This window comes from Malus domestica, chromosome 16 (assembly GCF_042453785.1).
Source record: "Malus domestica chromosome 16, GDT2T_hap1".
Lineage (NCBI taxonomy): Eukaryota > Viridiplantae > Streptophyta > Magnoliopsida > Rosales > Rosaceae > Malus > Malus domestica.
The window spans coordinates 17269337-17285515 of record NC_091676.1 but is presented as its reverse complement, the minus strand read 5'-3'; the positions used below and the strand labels follow the sequence as shown (position 1 = coordinate 17285515).

At 36.5% G+C, this 16179-nt stretch overlaps 1 protein-coding gene and 1 long non-coding RNA gene across 2 annotated transcripts; one reads left to right on the top strand and one right to left on the bottom strand.

Moving 5' to 3' along the window:
• Nucleotides 1-646: 646 nt before the first annotated feature.
• LOC103416856 (protein argonaute 10-like) lies at nt 647-8702 on the top strand. The gene is made up of 22 exons (XM_070815347.1): nt 647-1027; nt 1998-2602; nt 2907-3115; nt 3336-3485; nt 3569-3702; nt 3802-3911; nt 4000-4106; nt 4331-4469; nt 4578-4694; nt 4972-5079; nt 5195-5266; nt 5551-5673; nt 5760-5919; nt 6056-6177; nt 6412-6549; nt 6631-6773; nt 6943-7005; nt 7188-7251; nt 7344-7479; nt 7590-7663; nt 7919-8045; nt 8181-8702. The coding sequence occupies exons 2-22, from the start codon at nt 2117-2119 to the stop codon at nt 8360-8362; spliced, it is 2964 nt and encodes a 987-aa protein (XP_070671448.1). The 5' UTR covers nt 647-1027; nt 1998-2116; the 3' UTR covers nt 8363-8702.
• Nucleotides 8703-13560: 4858 nt separating this feature from the next.
• Nucleotides 13561-15395, bottom strand: LOC103416855 (uncharacterized). Its single transcript, XR_526458.3, has 2 exons — nt 15150-15395; nt 13561-14118 (listed from the first exon to the last, which is right to left on the bottom strand). It is a non-coding gene; the product is annotated as an uncharacterized lncRNA (long non-coding RNA).
• Nucleotides 15396-16179: the final 784 nt, after the last annotated feature.

Sequence of the window (16179 nt, the reverse complement as noted above, 5' to 3'; positions counted from 1 at the left end):
ACATAAATATGGTAAATGCAGTGAACCAGAGCAATAGTTCCAAATTCCAAACCGTAGAAAAAGCAGGAAAAAGAAAGAAACTGGGTGGACCCAAGACCCGTCTCATCTCATCACCATGGATATAAGATATATACATAGAATGGAGCGTTACCGGCTTTATTTTATGTAGTCTTTTAGCAAGCAAAGCAAATGCAGTGGGAAGTTGTGGTTTTGGTTGCGTATACATAAATAAAAGATTACATGTACAAAAATATGTATATAAAATGAAGATCAAAAGACTAAAAGGAGATTAATAAATAAAAAGAAAGAAATTGACTAGACTGTGGGTACTGGGAACTGAGAAGAGAGAGGAGGAGAATAGAGGACTGCAAGTTCGAATTATTCTTCTTCGAGCGTGTGACTGCCTTTGTAAATACTAAGTGCTCTTTTGGACGCATACCCATTTCCTTCCATCCAATTTCCCTCTACCTCTCTCTTCTGGATTTTTGTTTTTTATTTTCTTTATAATACATGGTGTTTCGCTGTTGTTTCAGAACACAACCCAAACTGAGAGAGAGAGAGAGAGAGAGAGAGAGAGAGAGAGAGAGGAGGAGAGATGAGGAGAGATGTGGGTTTTTCTTTGTTACAATTTGGAGAGAGAGAGAGTGGAAGAAAAGCAAAAAGAGGGCAGGTCCTAATAAGCCTTTTACACGTGATAAGGAAAATACCAAAAACACTTGCATGCGTGTATAAAAGATTCATCATCATCCATCTCTCTCTCTCTAAAAACTCCTTCTTTCTCTCTCTAAACTCTCTCTCTCTCTCTGAATCTGAATCCCCCACACAACCCATCTTTTAAATCTCTCCCCTTTTGGTCCCCCTTCCATCCTATGCTTAAAACTTTCAAACCCCCAGTTTTTTATTTATTTTTTGTTTTCAATCCAAAGATCACTGCTTTATTTGTTTCTCGAGTGACTCTGTGAGTTAATTGCTTGCTACTGCTCCTGCTGCTGCTGCTCAGTGAGTTTAAATGGCTGGTTGGCTGTTGGTAAGTAGTCTCCAGCTTTGTTTCTTTTGGGTTTCTCTTGGACTTCGTGGGAGTATTTAATGGACTCATTTTTTTATATTTATTTTGTTTAATTTCTGTGTGTGGCATTAATTTGGATAGTGATTTTACTGCCCTTTTCAATGTTTATTCCTTCCCCTTGGATACGTTCTTGATTTTTGTTTTGTTCTCACTGTTTTATTCTACTTCTTTGAGCAGTCACAACTCACAAGGTCTCAAATCTTCCTACACAAATTTAATATTATTTTTTTTATATTTCCTTTCAATATGTGTGTGTGTGTGTGTGTATTTATTTGTGTTTTTATCTGCTTGGTCTTATTCCTTGTTATGTGAAAGTTTGACAAAATTTCAGTTTTGAGGACCAGACAGGCTCAAGACACTGGTTTTGCCTCCTGGGTATTTCCATTTTTTCAAGTTTCTGTTCACCATAATAATAATATTATTATTATTATTTTTTATTTGTCTCAAGAGATTTCATGGCCATTGGACTGCTCATAGAAGCATCTGTGAGGAACACTTGGGGTTTTGGGTAATAGTCTTTTTTGTGTCTGCATTTATGATTTTAATTTATTTTTCTGCTTGGAGTTTCTTTGGGGTTGTTTATTTAATTTGTTATTTTATTACTGTTTGTATTTACTGAATAACTCTGCAAATTACAAGTCAGAGGAAGCTGTAGCTCTTACAGATTTCTAGGTTTTGGTATTCAGTTTTGTATGTACGTGTAAATTCTAAGATGTCAAAGTATGCAGAAACAGAGTTGAATAGTTGAAGTTTCAGTTTTTTTCATGCTTGTCGTTTATTTACCCCTACTGTTTTATCTTGCGTATAACTCTGATGAAATTGAAATAATATATTTTTTCTTTTACCATTTATTCATAGTTTTGGAAATTTATGTCCTTTTGATCTGACATGCCATTTTTCCTGTATGTTTTTTTTTTAATTTTTTTTCCAGTGGAATTAGTGTTTAAATCTTTTGGAAATTGAGTGAAAAAACTAGAAGGGAAGTAAGGCATTGTGTTTCTGTGCAATCTGGCGAAAGCTTCATCGTTTTGAACGAGTGCTTCTGCAAACATGCCTATAAGAAAGAAAGAGAGCTCGGAGCAACACCTTGTGATCAAACCCCACTTGCAGAACCCAGTGAACCCAGTTCAGAAGGCACCGAAAACTGCCCAAAATGGCAAAGGTCCACCACCCCAGGAATCCCAAAAAGCCAAACCCCATAACCAAACTTCACCCCCAACAAAAAACAGAGGAAGAAGAAGGGGCAGAGGTGGTCGGAAGTCTGATCAAGGCGATGTTTGTATGAGGCCTAGTTCGCGGCACTGCGCGGTGGCTCATCTGCCTACCTCACCAAGCTTGGGTGGTGCTGCTTCTGTAGCGAATCCTCCAAATGGGTATGGCGGCAACTTAGTTTCCATGGATATGGGGTTTCCGACTTCAAGCAAGTCATTGAGCTTTGCTCCTCGGCCTGGTTATGGACAAGTTGGGATCAAGTGTGTTGTGAAGGCCAACCATTTCTTTGCAGAGTTACCAGAGAAGGACTTGAACCATTATGATGTAACCTCTTTTCTTTGATTTTTTTACCCACACCAAAACTTTCTGTTGAAGGTCTGTAGTAAAAATTAAATTGATGTTTCTGCTGTGCAATAAAAATTGGGCCCTTTAATCTGACCTTCAATACGTTGATGGTGTTTTTTCTTTTCATAATTTCTGTTGCATTGCAGAAGAAAATTGAAAGAAAAAAAAAACTGTTTTCACCCTCCTTTTTCTTCTAATGGCATTTATGAGATTTGAACTTAGACTTAAATCTTGTTCTTAATGTCTGGTTGTCTTTTCCCCATCGGCGATCTGACTCTTGCAGGTTAGAATAACTCCCGAAGTTGCATCGACAGCTGTGAACAGAGCTATCATGGCAGAACTGGTGAGGTTGTACAAGGAATCTGACTTAGGAATGAGACTGCCTGCTTATGATGGTAGGAAGAGTCTGTACACTGCTGGTGAGCTGCCCTTTGCTTGGAAGGAGTTCAATATTAAGCTTGTTGAGGAACAGGATGGAATCGTTGGCCGAACGTAAGGACATCGCCTCCTATTTTCCTTCCGTTTCAGTGTAAACTTTTATATATTCTTAGTTGGACTATGATAATATCTAAACACGAACGGGAAGCAACAAAGTCTAAGAAATTTCCAAGGGTCTTTTTTTGTTTTCTGTACTTTGAATATTTGACGAGTAATTGGACTTTGTCGTTAAAATCACAAAATGGAACTAATTTCGGATTACCTAATATTTCAGAAGAGAAAGAGTATATAATGTGGTGATTAAATTTGTTGCACGAGCAAACATGCATCATCTGGGTCAGTTTCTGGCCGGTAAGTGTGCTGATGCTCCACAAGAAGCCCTCCAAATTCTTGACATTGTATTACGAGAGCTCTCGAACAAGAGGTATCTATCTGTAACTGCGCTATGTTATGCGACTGCTGAGATTGTTTTTATTATTCATCTCACCGGGTCTTCATTTGGTGAAGGTATTGCCCCATCGGGAGATCATTCTTTTCACCTGATATCAGAACACCACAACGGCTTGGTGAAGGGTTGGAATCATGGTGCGGCTTTTATCAAAGTATAAGACCTACCCAAATGGGTCTTTCCCTCAATATTGGTTAGTTATTTAAGGTTACTTGAATTTCGAAAGGAACTCAATTGTGGTTTGTCTCAAATGATCTCTCACATATTGTTTCTCTTTTGTCGCATTTTGCAGATATGGCTTCAGCTGCATTTATTGAGCCTCTCCCTGTAATAGAGTTTGTAGCGCAGCTTCTAGGCAAAGATGTATTGTCTAGGACATTGTCTGATGCTGACCGTGTAAAGGTATTTGATTCTTAAATTTTTGGTGTGATATGTTTCTGTTCCCATATTATCGAATTTAATCTAGAGCGCAAATTTAAATGTCTACCAGATTAAAAAGGCTCTTAGAGGTGTGAAAGTTGAAGTTACACACAGAGGGAGTGTTCGTAGAAAGTATCGAGTTTCAGGATTGACATCTCAACCTACAAGAGAACTAGTGTAAGTTCGAAGTAGCTCTAGCTTAGGTTTTCTGTCAGGTTTATTGGTTCTTGTATTACTACAAGGATGTGTATATTTGCCCATTTTCATATAAGTTTTTTTGTTTTCTGAGGATCCTCCTTCCTTCAAGTAAAGCCAGAAAGTTGCATGGTGCCTTATCTTTCTCAGAGTATTCTTGATCGCCTTGCACTATTGTTTTATATGCTAATGCAAGCTTTGTTCAGGTTTCCTGTTGATGAAAACTTGACCATGAAGTCCGTAATTGAATACTTCCAGGAGATGTATGGGTTCACCATTCAACACGGGCATCTTCCTTGCCTTCAAGTTGGTAACCAGAAGAAGGCAAACTATTTACCCATGGAGGTGAGTAATTGTCCGTACAAAAAGGTCACCCTCCCAATGGTTATTTTTTAATTACAATTTCTATTTCATAAGTCTTATGTGAAATCTACCTGCATTAAACCTTTGCAGGCCTGCAAAATTGTTGAGGGGCAACGGTATACAAAAAGGTTGAATGAGAAGCAAATTACTGCTCTCTTAAAGGTTACATGTCAAAGACCTAGGGATCGTGAAAATGACATCCTACAGGTGATCTTTTATATTTTAATTGCATACTCCAAATTTTCCAGAGCGAAAATTATAACATGGTTAAGTTGTTTGTTCTCTCCTTGCTTTCTTCCCAAGGAAATACAGAATTTCTGTAATCAGTGGGGGTTTTCAGGAGTAAGAAATAGTGAAACTGGCTGATAGTTTGATGTATGACCAACTTGGGAAATGATGGTTAATGTATATATATGAACCAATATACGAAGTTCCATAATGCTAATAAAATGTAATTTTCTTTTTGACATTAAAACGCGAGCAGACTGTTCAACACAATGCTTATGACCAAGATCCTTACGCGAAGGAGTTTGGAATCAAAATCAGTGAAAAACTAGCTTCGGTCGAAGCTCGAATTCTTCCTGCGCCTTGGGTAATGCTTCTCCTCTTTATGCTTTTTCCTGTGAAATGTGTGATTCAATGCATATTCTCATTTTTCGTAGCAGTTTAGAAAATATATGTTGACCATCTCACGGCCTTACCTGCAGCTGAAGTATCATGAAACTGGAAAAGAAAAGAATTGTTTGCCTCAAGTTGGTCAGTGGAATATGATGAACAAGGTACCACAGATCTCAATTGCTATCTTGTTGTTTCAAATTGTTTATATTTTTCTAGGTTACCTTTCTGATTTTATAAATGTAATAACTCTATTTCTGTATGTAAATGAGTGTCAAATTGCCCATTGAACCATAATGGTAATTTTCAGTTTCAATAAATAATTACAATTCAACATATATAACCTAATCACCCCTGAAATTATAGTACAATCTACATTATCACCCCTGAAATTATATTACATTCTACACTACTGATACTTTGGCTGCCGGCTCTTCTTGTAATGCAGAAGATGATTAATGGAATGACCGTCAGCCGGTGGGCTTGTATTAATTTTTCACGGGGTGTGCAAGAGAGTGTTGCACGTGGGTTTTGCAGTGAACTTGCTCAAATGTGTCAAGTATCTGGCATGGTATTATTTCTATCAATTTCTTATGTAAAATGTTTTCTCCTGTTATTTCAAAATTTGGGCTTTAAATGTTTATTGCTATTCTGTAGGAATTTAATCCAGAACCTGTAATTCCAATCCACAATGCTAGGCCTGAGCAAGTAGAGAAAGCTTTGAAGCATGTTTATCATGCATCCATGAACAAGACCAAAGGAAAAGATTTAGAGCTCTTGTTAGCCATTTTGCCTGACAACAACGGGTCCCTGTATGGTATGTAATAAGTGCCAATGATTTCACTAAGAGTATTGCGTTAATCTTTGACCTTCATAAAATTAAAAATAACCTTTACACTTTCAATTTGATCTGGAATTGTATATTTAGTTCTAACCTGATTCTGCTGTTTTAGGTGATATCAAGCGAATATGTGAAACAGATCTCGGTTTAATATCACAATGCTGTCTCACAAAGTATGTTTTCAAGATAAGCAAACAGTACTTGGCTAATGTCTCCCTAAAGATAAATGTTAAGGTGTGTATAGTTTCACAATCTTGCATAATACTACAAGAACTGTGAATAAACTGATTTTACGATAAATGACTTGAGACAAAGTTGTTGAGAATGATGACATCCTTTTTCTTTATTTACGGTAAAGCCTCTTTTGTGGTCATTGCAAACCTTTTCTCCTTTTTGTAATGGTTACTATCATGTTCGGTCCCAATAATTTCGAGATCCTGATGCTTTTTTGACCCATGCATGGTGCAGATGGGTGGCAGAAACACTGTTCTTTTGGATGCTATCAGCTGCAGGATACCTTTGGTCAGTGATATTCCAACCATAATCTTCGGAGCTGATGTGACTCACCCTGAAAATGGAGAAGATTCCAGTCCCTCAATTGCTGCTGTAAAATCCCTTATTACCTGGAACTTCTTTCTGCAGTATGTGTTGAAACCTTCGTTGCTAATGGTGTTTGTACTATTGTAGGTCGTAGCTTCCCAGGACTGGCCCGAAGTGACCAAGTATGCTGGATTAGTTTGTGCTCAAGCTCACAGACAAGAACTCATACAAGATTTGTATAAAACATGGCAAGACCCTGTTCGTGGCACGGTCAGTGGCGGCATGATCCGGTATGAGAACTCTTAACAAGCAGTTCTTTTGTTAATCTTGAGTGCATTCCACCCCTACTACTCATGGAAACCCAATTTGGTCCTTGGATCTTCATCTTCTGCTTGCATATAATGCTCTCAATGCTTAGGTTCTAATCTTCCATCTTTAATATTACTCTGTTTTGTCCAGGGATCTTCTGGTTTCCTTTAGGAAAGCAACAGGACAGAAGCCACTAAGGATTATATTTTACAGGTAAATGTTTGTATTTCTAGTGCCATTGTATGCAACTTAATTTGATTTGGCACTTTGTGGTTATAATGAGCAGTTTGATTGTCCATCAACTAGATTTCTTTCGTGTCAACTCGTTATTTGTCTGTGCATTGTTTTTCATTCTTTGCTGTGTTCTTAAATTTAATGGAAATGATTCTGAGCAGGGATGGCGTAAGTGAAGGTCAATTTTATCAAGTCTTACTATACGAGCTCGATGCAATCCGGAAGGTGAGAATTGATATTTTTTTGTTTCATTTTCGCTGGTATCAGTATATTGGAGATGAAGGTGGAAATAACATTGACAAGTAATTTTCGTACAGGCATGCGCTTCTCTGGAACCAAACTATCAACCACCAGTGACTTTCATTGTAGTTCAAAAACGGCATCACACACGAATATTTGCTAATAACCATAGGGACAGGAGCAGCGTAGACAAGAGTGGGAACATATTACCTGGTAAAATTAACCTATCTTGAAAACTTGCATCTTTCAGTCATGTTGCACCTTACTTACTGACTAATACACAGTGTTTTGTGCTCTAATGTTTATCGTTTTACTGTTTTCAGGCACCGTGGTTGATACTAAGATTTGTCATCCAACCGAACATGATTTTTATCTCTGCAGTCATGCTGGTATTCAGGTAGCTGTATTCACTTTTTATCTCTGCAGTTCTGCCCTGGAATCTCATTGAAACCATATTCCATAAAATCTGAAACAATCATGTTCCAAAAAAATTCGCCTTTTGTGATGATCTTAAATTTTCAAATAACGTATGGCTATAAATGCGTAGTGGTCTTTTAAACAAAAGTTTAATTGCAATTTTCATTTATTTTGCTTTGTATTTTCTTATTGTCTTTTGACAATTGAATGTATGGATATTTATCTTATATGACAGGGGACAAGTCGCCCAGCTCACTACCATGTTCTCTGGGATGAGAATAACTTTACTGCTGATGGAATCCAGTCATTGACAAACAACCTTTGTTACACATATGCAAGGTGCACGCGCTCTGTCTCTGTTGGTAAGCCATTGTTCTTCCTTGTAACGTTACCAGATAATTTTCTGCTCATTCATAATCAGTTCTGTAACAAAGCCATGATAGACAAGGATACTGCCTGCAAAAAGTTTTTGAATTATTTTCTATATCCTTTTGCAGTACCTCCGGCATATTATGCACATTTGGCTGCTTTCCGTGCTCGATTCTATCTGGAGCCAGATATGCAAGAGAATGGTTCTACTGGTCACACTGCTAAGGGTACACGCGCTACTGGAGAGTCTGGAGTCCGACCATTACCAGCCTTGAAGGAGAATGTAAAGAGAGTAATGTTTTATTGTTAGAAGTGGAAGAGGGTCCATGGTTTGGTCACTGAAACGAGATTAGCCAGAAAAGACGCTGCAACCAAAAGATGATTGTTCGCGGTTAATTTTCCTTCCTCGCATACAAACCGTTCATCCATGGTTCGAGGTCTTCCGGTTCAACTAGCGGCGGGAGGAAAGAATAGAAAGGGTATTTCTCAGTTTAGATCAGTCCTTTATCATAGATAGCACTCTAGAAGGTCCTTGTTCTCTGCAGTGTAGACCCACTTAGAGGGAGTTTATCAGCTGTAGGCTTTGTAAAGAAATGTTAGTTATTGAATCTAATTCACATCTAGGAAATTTTTGAGTCAGGCTTCAAAAATGCTTTCTCAAAACTACCAGTGGCAGTTTTCTTGGCAAGTAATCTCTCAGCATGAATGGGAAGAATTGCAAGATATTACTACCTGCAATTGCTTCTGCAAGTCACCAGTTACTTCTCAACCCAATAAGCTGTTCTCATCTCCAAATAAAGTAATATTTTTGCCTAATATGAATTTTACTAAAAGGTTCTGGTGCATCATTGCACACTATATCTTAGAATGGTGAAGAAAGATTTCCAACCACAATCTCTTGAAATAATATTCCCTACTCTAAGATGGGCGAGGGATGGGGATTTGGGTGAAGATGCATAATTGATAATCCATAACAACTAGATTTCAAACTCGTCACTTATGCGTGTCGAACTTGATGCTTTCACTTACAGGAGGTGAGGAGATGAGTACGGTTATAACTTATTGCTAGTAGTAGCTAAAAGTTAAATATAGAAAACCACTAAATATCTAGTGGAACTAGGTACAAACTTATAAAAAATGGATTAAGAGACGCTTATTATTTTTATTTTTTAAATTTTTTTTACAAACGATATTATCTATACTCAGGGATTAGAGGAGTTGGCTAAATCTCACAATAGGCTTGTAATAATGTAGTTCTAGTTCGCACCAGTGTATACACTTTATTGTCGGTTTAGTGTATTTATATTTTTATTTTGTTTATTAAAGGTTTATAATTGGTTTTATTTGGGTGTCTTTCGTGAAACAGTTAAGCATGTTGGGAAATGACAAATAATGCGGTCAACAGGCAAACGAAAACGAAAGAAGTTTTACATACTAGTTTCTGTTGAACGTTAAAGTGCTAGCTAATCTAACAAACAAAAGTAAAAGTAAACAAAGATGGGTTGTCATTCGTCAATCATAATTTGCAGGGTTAAAGTGCTAATTATTCCTGGCTCTGCGTCCATACTTCTCTGAATCTCTGCAGGCTAGGCTATTTGTTTCCTTTTAGTCTTGTAGGCTTATTGCTTTGTTGCCTCTGTTGTCGAGCTTGTTTCCTTGCAATTTCTCAGTAATTGGGGGCTCTGCTCTTGTTGTCTTTAGGTTTGGTACATTGATTTATTTACATGAAACGAGAGAGAGGTCATTTCTTGCCAGCTTTTTGTTTTGAGTAAATTGTAGTAATGGTCCCTCAACTAAAAATCTATTACTATTGGTCCCTCAACTTATCAAAATGTGTAGCTATAGTTATTTTCATCAATTTCGTCAAAATAAGTTATGTTAGAATGACCAATTATACAATTAGGGTCCCTCAACTCATCAAAGTGTGTAATTATGGTCATTTTCGTCAACTACGTCAAAATTTTTGTCTAAACGAGTTATGTTGGAAGGACCATTGCTACAATTGGGTTAAAGTTAAGGGACCATTTCTCCAGTTGAATTAAAGTTGAGGGACCAATGGTAATGGATTTTTAGTTAAGGGACCATAGCTGCACGTTTTGATGAGTTGATGGACCAATGGTAATGAATTTTTAGTTGAGAGACCATTGCTCCAATTGAGTTGAAGTTAAGGGATCATAGCTACAATTTACTCTTGTTTTTATCATCGAAAAATTTAAAATCGGCCTGTATGAACTTCCGCTCTAGTTTACAATCGTTAGCTAAAGTCTCTGAATTTAATGAAACGCGCACCATTTGGTCTCACATGTCCAATCCTGAATAGTGAAAGTTAAGAGATCAAATCTAAGCAATGGTTAGAATTCAAGAATCAATTGTTGGTTTTATGTCTTACCATGTAATCAAATTGATGAAATTTTTTACTGAAGAACTAAAGGTGTATGTTTTGCTAAATACAAGGACATCAATTTACGAACTTTTAGTTTTAGAACCAATTGTAAAACTACGATTTGTTTAAGAACCAAGATGACAATATCTCAAGTTTATCATGTTCTCTTCCTAAAAGCTCTCCTCTCTCTCTCTACCAACACTAAAAAGACTTCTTTTCAGCCGCCGACCCCTCTTTGGCTAGGGTCGGTGGCAGCCAAATCCTTTCAATTCTCAATCCTCTTCTCTCTTTCCCCAACCTTTTCCTCCTTTTTCTTTAACGTGCTTTGTCTATTTTTCTCAGTTGTATTTGGTTTGAGCTTCTGTCTCAATGTTACCTGGGCTTTGTTTCAGTCTACCCTGAGTTTGTCTCAGATTTGCCATTTTCCTCTCCAAATATCGTTCCTCACCACATATCCCATACCATCTACCTCAGCTATTAAACTCTTTGGATGTTTCCTTCATGGATCATCTCTAGTAGCACTCCTCGGTGGTTAGTAGCTTTTAAAGTGCTTTTTGCACTAGTCTACCCCATTTTTCGTTGATCCATTTGGTTCATTGGTTCATCTTCTAGGTGGTGGTGCGGTTGTTTGCTATTTTTAGTGCTATGGTTTTTTTGCTTTTGTGTTAATATGGGTTGCCTCTTTTGAGCCTATTTCGTTGTAATTTATTTGTGTGAAGTTGGATTTTGCTCGACTGTTTTAAACTCTTTTTTGGATGGTCCTTATCTTTGTATTAACTTTCTATTTTAATGAATTTTACTTTGATTAAGAAAAAAATAATCTGGGGGACACAAACTTTAAATTATAGGATTTTGCTCCCAATCTATCGCTATTACTCCATAATGTTATAACGATGTTGAGATAAAGAAGGAGCCAAAGCATCTTCAGGCCTATGGATAGCTCCACCCGTCTATCACACACCTGTTTGTGTTTTAACACGTTACGGCATGATTCATTTGCGATACTGATACATTGTCATCTTAATTAATTGCATATGGAATATCTGATAGGATTTTTATCACCTGTAAAAATAGGGATAAAACATTTTAAAATACTTGTAAGAATACAAGGTAATCGTAGTATAGATGACTCTAGCAAAGTCGTTCTTCACATGGATTAAATGAATAATTTATGTTAAACTCAATCTTAATTAATTATTTAAAGCGAAGTTTGAAAAAAAAAAGATTTTATGACTTAAAATATAAAAAACGAATTTAATTAAAAACAATTAAATAAATTGGCGAGTAAATAAAACAAAAGAAAATAGTTTGAAAATTTATTTGAGCAATAGGGTTCTGCCGTCACCTTAACAATCATACGTAGTTCTTCCAATTACTTATGACTTACACATGCATATTTGAATGTTAGGTTTTCCTAATATATATCTTACTTGGAACTTCCAACATAGAACGTATATCTAACATGCTACCCGTCTGTGGCGTCCAGATCGAATGTGAACATGCAAGACTCATTAAGTTTTGTGAAAATCTTTTGAAAAACCATATAACCCTTAAGACGTATCGTCAATCCTAAGAAGTTACACATATTAACCACAAGAAGCCTTAGTCAATTCCAGGACAGTCCTCCGCCAAAATTGCATCAAATTACTTTTCTAAATATCCTAATGGTGGCCAACATCAAGACAATTAGATAGTTTTAACCGGTGATTAACAATTCAAAACTTGCATGCATAATATCATAAGCAAATTGAAAAGAAACTACGTATTCTTGCTAAGGCTCGTGGCCTCACCCTAGCAAACAAAATTAGTTACGAACAATCATAAAATAAAATATTATTAAAAACAGGGATAGAAAACACCTTGTAAGTAAAAAGTCTGAAATTCTCCAAAATAGTGCCTGCGTTCTCCTCTTCTTCTCCCTAATGACTAAATAGCCTTATTTATACTACTACAAAATAAAACCCTACCTAGAAAAGGTCTTCTAAAAACTAGGATACATATTAATTAACTTAAAAGAAATTAGGAAACATAAACCTATCAAATATGGAAAATCTGCCCAGCCACAAATCAGCCACGTTTTTTGAGCTTTCAGGGCTCCAAAACAGGCCCAAATGACTAGAATTAAAGCTTGAGATGTCCCGAACATAATTACACAAGGCCTCGAACCCAAAAGACACAATCTTGGATGTCAAAAAGCCCAAAGAAGCCCAAAACGTCACTTTGACAGCACTGCGCGCTGCTCTTTTATTTTATTACCATAAATAAACCGTTTGGTATAAAATTCTGAAACTTTGATACGAACAAGTTGAGAGACACACGAACATCATCAATATCATTTTGAGTTATGTGACACCCTAGCATTCACTATCTTATGCTGATAATTTTAATTTGATTTCAAGTTGGAAGTAAATTTTATATACATGTGAAAGGATGAATCGGGGATGTAACTTGGTTTCTAATATTGGCAAATATGATTCCCATTTTCAAGTTAATATTTTTTGTTGTAAACTTAGCTTGCATTATTCATATCGTGTCAGGTATATCAGTAGTAGTTTTGTACATTCAGTCATCATTTTTGTCTTTTTTATTATATGAGAAGATTCATCCAACCACTACTGTAGATATTTTGGTGTCCTCTGTACACTTATAAGTTATAACCCTAGGTATGATGCTTCCATCTTTTTCCCAGTTCCAGATTCGACTTCTTATTCTGGCAATTAACCTCTTTGGCTTCTTTCTTCCCTGGTTAATTAAAGTTATAAGGTATTAATCTTCTCACGGGTAGAGATTAATCAGTGTAATATTTATTTTACTGCATGCCCATCTGAACTCTGAAGCAAGCTGTGCTGAGCATATTAATTAGCCATTGTCATCATCCATCATATATACATGACCTCATATTTAAATAATGTCCTTCTCATGAACGGTAATTGACAGATGAGAAGTGTAGAAAGAGTTGGGAGAATCAAACAAGTGACGTTTTAGATTATTTGGTTCTCCAGGGAAATCTGAAAACTCCCAAGGAATCTTTTCCATTTATACATTCTACCAAAAGAGAGGGCCCAAAGTTCAACAACCAACATGCAGAGAAACTCTTAAGAGAGAGAGAGAGAGAGAGAGAGAGAGAGAGAGAGAGGTTCATTACATTATTCACATGGGCTCACAGTAGAGAAATTACATCATCACTGCTATCCCGTTGCACATTTAGGAAAATACAGCCAATTTAACAGGTTATCTACTGAGAAGTAAAATTTGTCAGAACTAATCTTTGTGTCTAGTTTGCATTGTGATGAAGTGATTAAAATATATGATACTTATTTTCATTTTGAATCCTAAAGGTGGAGAGCAAATTACATAGCACAGATACATTGCCATTGTAATGTCAACGTCGTGCCAATAATACAACATCATGTAAAGAGAAATTTACATGTCGTTGTACTATTGACACTGTACGGTAGTGTATCAGTGTCATGTAAGTGCTCCTAAGGTGGTATTCATGCATGCCATATGTGGCTGCATATGCTATTTCTCAATTTGAGAAGATGAGCACTAAAATGACTGCAGCCTGTACTCCAGTTTTGGCTGCAATATAGCCAGCATATATACAAACAACTTTGTCTCATCGGACATCCCCGAAGGGCCACTGTAATCGCATCCCCAATTTTCCTCTCCTTTCTTTTCATCTACAATAGATTAATTTGGAGGAAGTAAGCTAACCTTGAAACAATAACAGAAATGTACAGCATGAAAGTATAACCAAGAAACTATGCTCAAAAGGATGATATATCCAACCACTGAAACAAGACCAACAAGTAGCTTAACAAAGAAACTTTTTTTTTTCTTTTGTGTTCAATTAAAATATTCTGAAAATTGGTGAAATTCACCACTCCTGTTTTTTATTGAAGTCATATCAGTGTTTCCTATATCTCAAGCAGTTTCATCACGTTTTGTTTAATTTCCAGTGAATTTCATAAGAACTATAAATTGTTCTTGGAGATGTGTATGTAATTGGACCCAGTCGCAGTTGAAATATATACATATCTGACCATCATACATTCATAAGTTCAGACCAACTATATACAAAAGCCCTCAAGAAATAGTTAGTCCTGCAACATTAACTATGTAAGAACCAAGCTAACCATTAACTATGCATCATCTCTCTCTCTCTCTAGAAAACTAACCATTAACTATGTAAGAACCAAGCTAAGGCTTGATTCCGAATCAACAAACACAGAACAATTATAGGAACCTCCAATTGAAAATTATAATCCAGACAAAAGGTTCAGATAATCAGATGACCAAATTTCACCCCATATAGTATTTAATGGAAACCCTTCACTGAATTAATCATGATGAGATAATGAACACATATACGAATATATGAAATCTTAAGATATTGGCAGATTTGAGTACGGCCGGCCGTATAACTACTATTTATCTAAAAGACTACGGCTAGATATTGGCTCGATCACCAAAGTGTCTGTTGAGGAGCAAGAAATCATCGTACTGTGTTGTGTCATTAAAAAACCCTAAAACCCCCAAATATCTGACATTTCCGTGCAAGTTTTGCACACAAAAAAAATAGAAGAACAGATAAATTATGAAAACAATTTATCGATACACCAGCTAAATCACTGCAACAAAACCCGAAACACATATATACTAATGAATCAGATATTGACAAGCTGAATTAATTGAGGTCATGAAACAATACCTTTTTATTTCCAATAGCTAGGGATTATAAGGTGTTATGTGGGAATTAGGGTTTTGATGATCTCATGCTACCAGTAACAGGTGAAACTGCCAGATGATCTGATCTTCCCTAAACGAAGTAGGGAGTTATAAGATCATGCTGGCAGCTTCAACTGCTACCAGTGCATGATAAGAACATATGCATGCACGCTGCAAACTCCTTTCATCGGGGAGGGGGAGAGAGAGAGAGAGAGAGAGAGAGAGCTAGTGAGCTAGGGTTTGGTGGAAAAGAAAGAGGATGGGAGGAGGGTATTAATAGAGCCAGAAGGTGGAATTATCATTTCACTTAGATTTAGATGTAATATTAGAGGGACTGCAAAGCTAAAAAAGTTAATAATAAAAACAAAATCAAAAGATGTAAGAGGATGTAAGAGATGAGGGTGGTCCCGATGTTTGCACATTGAATATTATCGTGCGGAGATGGCGTTTTACCAGCAATCATGCCTCTGCAAGTTGGCACGAACTCGATTTCTATAAATCCCCATCCCCTAACAACTAACTATTAAACCACTAATTTTATTGTTTGTTAAAAAAAAAAAAATCACTCCAATACTAAACCGCATGCAGTTTGCAGACAGAGGGGACCCTAAATTCACATCTCTCTCTCGCACTCTGCAACTGCAACAAGGCAAAAGTATCAACCATGACCATGAGAGAGCCAGAGGAAAAGGAGAGGTGACTAGTGTGTTTAAATTTTGGGACCATTTTGCATGGTTACAATTACCTAAATATAGGTATTGCATAATGCATAATGTTTCACACATAAAGGTGAAAGAAGAAAGCATCTCAATTATCATCCCAAGAAAATGATCTCTCTCTCTCTCTCTCTCTCTCTCTTCTCTAATTAATTTCAAATATATTTGTTTATTGCATTAAATCCATTCCATTTAAGTATTTTTCTCATTTTATTGATAATTGCCTTTTTCTTTGTAAAATTGCCATTTGTTGAATATTTGGTACTTCTGCATCTGATTGATGCCAGCTGCAAAATA

What these genes read in the sequence shown, in the direction of transcription:
- LOC103416856 (XM_070815347.1), top strand. Translation starts at nt 2,117, where the DNA reads ATGCCTATAAGAAAGAAAGAGAGCTCGGAGCAACACCTTGTGATCAAA. An exon ending in GGGTCTTTCCCTCAATATTG is followed by an intron (nt 3,703 to 3,801) that starts GTTAGTTATTTA and finishes CGCATTTTGCAG; the next exon opens with ATATGGCTTCAGCTGCATTT. An exon ending in CTGATGCTGACCGTGTAAAG is followed by an intron (nt 3,912 to 3,999) that starts GTATTTGATTCT and finishes AATGTCTACCAG; the next exon opens with ATTAAAAAGGCTCTTAGAGG.